This window comes from Prunus dulcis, chromosome 3 (assembly GCF_902201215.1).
Source record: "Prunus dulcis chromosome 3, ALMONDv2, whole genome shotgun sequence".
NCBI classification, from domain to species: Eukaryota; Viridiplantae; Streptophyta; class Magnoliopsida; order Rosales; family Rosaceae; genus Prunus; species Prunus dulcis.
Window position 1 is genome coordinate 15,622,490 of NC_047652.1, and position 6,132 is coordinate 15,628,621.

At 39.5% G+C, this 6,132-nt stretch overlaps 1 protein-coding gene across 1 annotated transcript; it reads right to left on the reverse strand.

The window, feature by feature from the left end:
• Positions 1 to 2,976: 2,976 nt before the first annotated feature.
• Positions 2,977 to 5,312, reverse strand: LOC117620621 (putative pentatricopeptide repeat-containing protein At1g09680). Its single transcript, XM_034350742.1, has one exon. The coding sequence runs from the start codon at positions 5,261 to 5,263 to the stop codon at positions 3,446 to 3,448; it is 1,818 nt and encodes a 605-aa protein (XP_034206633.1). The 5' UTR covers positions 5,264 to 5,312; the 3' UTR covers positions 2,977 to 3,445.
• Positions 5,313 to 6,132: the final 820 nt, after the last annotated feature.

Consider the following 6,132-nt stretch of genomic DNA (forward strand, 5'->3'; position numbering starts at 1 on the left):
GTAGACCGACATATCCAAAATTCAGCGCGATCCAACGATTACACGACACTGCACCCACGGATCGCGCGATATGGAAAATTCGTTCGGGGCTCAAACGGACTCCGAATCGAGATCCGCGAAAGCCCACGCGCTCGTGAAGACACGAGGACCTCAAAACTGGCCAGAGCCATACCACCACCCTGGCCCACGCGCTGCTACACGCGCGGGCAGATCGGGTGTCCAAAGCGATTCGGGTGTGCCGAAAAATCGTGGAACCGAGACTCCAAACTCCTACCCTAGGTAAAACACCCTATTTGGAGTCACTTTTGTTCTTGGACCACCCCCAAAAAGTAGCCGGAAACAGTAGTTTCGAAGGGCCAAAGTTTCTGCCAAACTTCAAGTTGAAAATCGAGTGATTTAGAGACGCAATCGATCAAAGCCCAGCCTACCATCAGATAGAACATGAAAAATAGGTGAGAATCCATACCTCACTCGAAAGATTTGGTGAAGAATTGAGAGAGATATTCGAACTGAAAGTTCGAACACCACCGTCGGCAAAAATGGCCGGGTCCGGCCAAGATCCGGCGTGCGCAGGGCTGGGGTCGGTCGGGAAATGTCGGCTGGCGAGCTGCGGTTCCAACGGGACCGGTGCCGGAGATCGAGTCGCGGTGTGGTGGCGGCTAGGTCGGCTGGAAGGGGAGGAGGTCGCGGGTGGGGTGCAGTCGGAAGGAGAGAGAGAAAATGACGCGGGGGAGAGAGAGAAACAGGGATAAAAATCTGATTTTTGTCTAAATTACCATTTTGCCCTTCGCAATGTTTTGATCGTAATTTCTTCGTTAAAACTCCGATTCGGGTCTACTCTGTGTCTACGGACTCGTTTCGCCGTGCTCTACNCAACGGTGCAAACGAAATTCCNGAATTCATTTTTGATCAAAAAGTCACATTTTNCCCCTTTAAATAATGCGAGGGCAAAATTGTCTTTTCGCTAAAAGATATTTTCCTTACTTTTTAGATATTTTCTTTCTTTTTAGATATTTTGTTTTGGGTTCTTACATATTGTAACTAAATGATTCAGGCATATGTGAGTAATAGTGACACCGGGATTTTTTTTCCAATAACACCCAAATATCATTCGCAACAGATGAAATGTACTTGTTGATGCATTGTTTATCAAATATTTGGTTAGAGAAAATTCCGAGTGAAGTGAATTTGATAAAGTTGAACCACGTTTTCAACATTGGATGACCGAAGTCGGCTTCCAGGGGAAAAAGATGTAAGCATCATCTTCTCATGATCATCAAAGTATGGAATATTATGATTGCATTTTGATTTTTTTAGCTGCCAAGATGGACTGCTTTGAGAGCCAATATTCCTCGAGAACCTAACCCCAAGCTGGTTCATGTATAAGTGAGGCACAGCTAGCTCTCTATCTCAGCAGCAAGGCAAGACAGATTTGCACTCCCTTATTAGACACTTCACTTTCTTCTTGCATTATGATTGTGATGTAACATATATATATATATATATATATATATGCATGCTAGCTAGCGTTAGCTCTCTCTCTCTCTCTCTCTCTCTCTCTCTCTCTCTCTGTGCATGAATTGAATGCGCCAGAACACTTATTTGAAAAGCAAACACCAAAAATCTACTGCTTTAGATACTGATAGTAGGCGCCTGCAAAGAAAGATTTTTGGTTTGTCATGCACTCATGGCTAATGGTCCCATTCCTATTATTTTCCACGCGTTTCTTTTAAGATTTCCCAATTGCAAACAAATGAAAGCAAATAGTGCCAGCTTTCTCTTATTTTTTTGTTGGTTTGGTCCCCCCACCTCAGCTCGATTTTTGGTTGGTGAACGAAAATAGTGGAAGTCAGTGAGAAACTAAGGACAGTCCACTCAATAGTCGGCCCATGTTTGATTATAAACAGTTTTGATTCTCTGCGTTGGCCCATCTTTAACTTTTTTGTTTTTTTGGTTTGAGGGATTTACTATTATAATTTATACCCAATATAGGAGTTCAAATTATAAAAAAAATCTTATATGAAATAGACTTTAGAAACGCACCCAAAACTCATTTAAAACATAACAAAAAGACTTTTAACTTCTTTTAAATTACAAAACTGCCATTAATTTCTTAAAACAAACTCAACCCTAAAACCTCATAAAAAAGCCCAAAACAAGTATCAAAGTAATTTAATAATCAAAATTAAATTAAATAGGGTCAGCTATCATTTTTTGGGTTTGTTTATAGAAATTAAATGATATATGGCTTATTTATAATTTTAGTGCTAAGAATGAGTATATGATTATATATATATATATATAGGTCTGAAACTTTTTGGTGTTTATAGCTACTAGGCTTGGTAAACAAACTGTAAAAGCCAACAAGATCTAACTCAATTGAAAACAACCTTCATTTTCAGATCAGTAATCTCGGACTCGAACCACCATGGCGCCTTGGCACATAATTTGTACAACCTTAAATCTAGTTGGACACAATTGATATTTATTTGGATTTCCAATATTGTAGATTTCAATTGGTTTGATTAATAGAGTATAGGGTGAAGCATTAGTCTAAGGATTTCAGACAACAGAGAGAGCCTTACATGATCGAAAACAATCGTTTGCTTTTGTCTTTCAATAAACATATCTTTCTAAGCAATTACATATTGTGAACCAACAGTTGATCAATAGCGATGAAATTGTACACTGAACCATTTAAGAAAATGTTGCATAAACGATACAGCCTTCTGAAAAAGCAAATTGGCATTCACACTATGTCTTGATATATATACCTTTTTTTCCCCACCCATTTCATTTTCCCTCTCCATGAAGTTTTAATGAAAATTAATCTGCTGTTTGCACACCTTATTATCCCAACAATACCTTTAAAACCCCAGTTTCTTTTCCTTGAACTTTAAATCATCCATGGAAGCCTGCACTCATGTGCAATAATTTCTTGTCATTGCCTGCATAATGTCTTGAAGGCCAACGCCATTTAACATGGACAGTAGAGCATCCTTTGATCATATTCGGTCGCTTAAGACTCAAAAAAGTGCCAACGCATGAAAATTGAAAAATACCTTGNCTGAGCACACTTCTGTTGTTATAGTCTGGCCATGTCCGGATAGAATGTCGACGATCTTTCCATCCTTGANGGATTTGGACTGGCCGCAGCAAATATTTGACAGATTTCTTTTTCTATCTGATAGTTCTTCGGATTCCCTTAACAGTTTGATAGAAAAGGATTTATTCCAATGCTCGTATTTTCAACTGNTTTTGACTGCAGTTTACTTGTATCAGAAAAATGCTTTCTGTTGTACTGTTGTAGTGTNTATATGCAAGTATCTCAAGTCACTTGTTCCTTTCTGTTGATTTGAGTCACTTTGAAATCCTTAAGTTAAGACCTAATCACCAGACCAACCAAATTTGACTTAAACCACTATTTTCCAACAACTTGCTCCAATCATCTCTTTCGGCGATCCTTCGAAGATTTATTGAATTCACTAACTAGCGAAGTGTAAGAAGCATAATCAAGAACAAGCCCTTTTCCACTCCGTAGCTTATCAAAGTCCTCAGGGTTTCCATGCTTGCAATGCCCTTCTAAGAGAATGTTGTATGTAATGTCATCTGGAGCCACCCCCAAATTAATCATAGCATCCAAAAGCATATTAGCATTTTTCATCTGTCCTAGCTTGCATAGTCCATTCATAAGCGCATTATAGGTTACAACACTAGGTACATAGCCATCACCCTGCATCTCCTTGAGCAACTTAAAACCCATCTTAACATCACCCTTCTTGCAAAACCCGTCAATGATCATCGTATATGTGGCATCATCAGGTTTCATGCCAGAATTTAACATCTCCCTCAACGTTCTTTCAGCGTCAAGTGTTTTTCCTTCTCTACACAATCCCGAAATAAGGGCTGTGAAAGCTACATTGTCAAGCTCAATCCCTTGTTTAATCATTCCCTTCCTTATCTCTAGAGCCGATTGTAGATCTCCTTCTTTGCAGCATCCATCAATAAGCGTAGTATAAGTGATCGTGTCAGGCTTCAAACCTGCTATATTCATCTCCTCAATAAGCTTCCTCGCTTCTTTCAAATCTCCAACTTTGCAAAGGCCATTTATGAGTGTATTATATGTAATTACATCTGGTTTGATACCAATCCCCAACATTTTCTGATACACTTCCATTGCCAAATCAATTCTTCCATTCTTACACTGCCCATCAATCAAAGTAGTATATGTGACATTATTCGGAACCAAACCCCTCTCACACATTTCATCAAACAACAAATTTGCATCGTCCAACCTAAGCTCCTTGCACAGCCCATTGATCAAAACACTGTAAGTAAATACATCAGGACGTGTTCTGCTTTCCTCCATATCTCTCTTCAACCTAAAACACTCCTCCAGATTCCTAGACTTACAATACCCATTAATCAAAGTATTGAAACTAACTACAGTCGGAAGCAGACCCCGTTTCCCAATTTCATCGAACACCAACTGGGCTTCTCTAATTTCACCTTCTTTACACAATTTGTGCATCAAAACATTGAAATTATACACTTTTGGTGGAAACCCAGAATCCAAAATCTCCAAATAAAATCCCCAAGCCACAACGGGCGAGTTCAACTTGAGCATCTTATCAAGCAAACAGCCGCAAGCATGAAATGGGATTCGAAAATTATGCTTCCTAAGCAATCTAAAGCACTGGCATGCGTCAGAAACAAAACCACAATCCACGTACGCATTCATCAAAGCATCAAATACATAATTGGACTGGTGAGTACCTCTAGTTTCGAGAATGGAAGCGAAGACGGAGGATGCAGTCTCCTTGCCTTTGCGAGAAACGACGATTCGTAGGAGGGACTGAGCTTGGAGATACATTCGGTGAGCGCAGAGGAAGTGGGCCATTGTGCAATAGGATTGGATGTTGTGGCGAAACGTGGGGTGAGAAGAGAGCCAGTTGAAGAAGGAGAGGAGAGAGAGAGGGGAGAGAGAGTGGGGGTTGAGGTTGATGAGGTTGATAACGTCACGGGCTGTGAGGGAAGGGAGGAGCTTTCTGAGAGAGGAGTCCAGAGGCTGAGAGTTTTGGGTGGTGGTTTTAATGGCGTCGGAGATGGCTGAGAGCTTTGGGTCTTCATTGTGAGGTGTTGGTGGTTGGTTGTACCAAGCGGTTGTGGTGGCGGTGGAGAAGCATAAGCAGTAATAGCAATTGTGAGTGTGGGGGGAAGAGAGAAAGCAAAGGCTCCTCCTTGGGATTTTGAAGACAGCCATGCTTGTTCGAGTCTGTTGCTTGCCATCTGCTTAAGAGCTTCCCAGCTCCTTTTTGTTTTTATTTATTTAATTTTTTATCCTAAACTTTTTATCATAAAACATTCATGAGGTTAATGAAACTATAAGGTTGCGTTTGTGCTCATAAGTAGTACTAGCTGTTAGTTTCCATCCAAAAAATTGTTAAATTGTTGATGTAGCACATTTAGATCCAATGATATCATGCCACATGAATTAAAAGTAAAAAATACTAGGCATACCACATTTATATAACACATTGTGTACCACCTTTCTAACAAAAGTGAGTCCCATTGTATTGGTGGGCTCCTCATTTATTAGAGAGGTGGTACACAATGTAATATATAAATATGGTAAGCAGCTATTATCCTTAAAAAGTATAAGTATGAGCATGTGCACGAACATTTTTTTATTATAAAAAGAGTATAAATTAACTTTGATAAATTTAACGCTCACCAATAGGGTTGGGCATAAAGACCAGAAAACTGGAACACCGAGCAGCACATGTAGGGGCAAATATTTTGGCAACCAATCGTGGGACACCACGTGGACAATGAGAATATGCATTAGGTCAACAATTGTGCTCCATTTAATTGGTCAATTGTTTAGAGTTAAAATAGAGATAATACCATAAATTAGAGATTAGATCTTCATTAAATCTTTAATTGATTCAATCTCTCCATTTAAAGGAGAGAATAATTCCCTTTGTTGTAAACTAAATAGATTATGGAGAGAATTGAGATGGAGAGAAGGCATAGAAGCCTAATATTTTCATTGAATGTTTTCTCTGTACATTACAAGTGAGGATGAAGTCTTATTTTATAGGCAACAAAATCTGGTAGTGTTATTGCCTC

Bases quoted from the DNA above. Each gene is read 5' to 3' on its own strand.
- LOC117620621 (XM_034350742.1), bottom strand. From the start codon at position 5,263: ATGGCTGTCTTCAAAATCCCAAGGAGGAGCCTTTGCTTTCTCTCTTCC.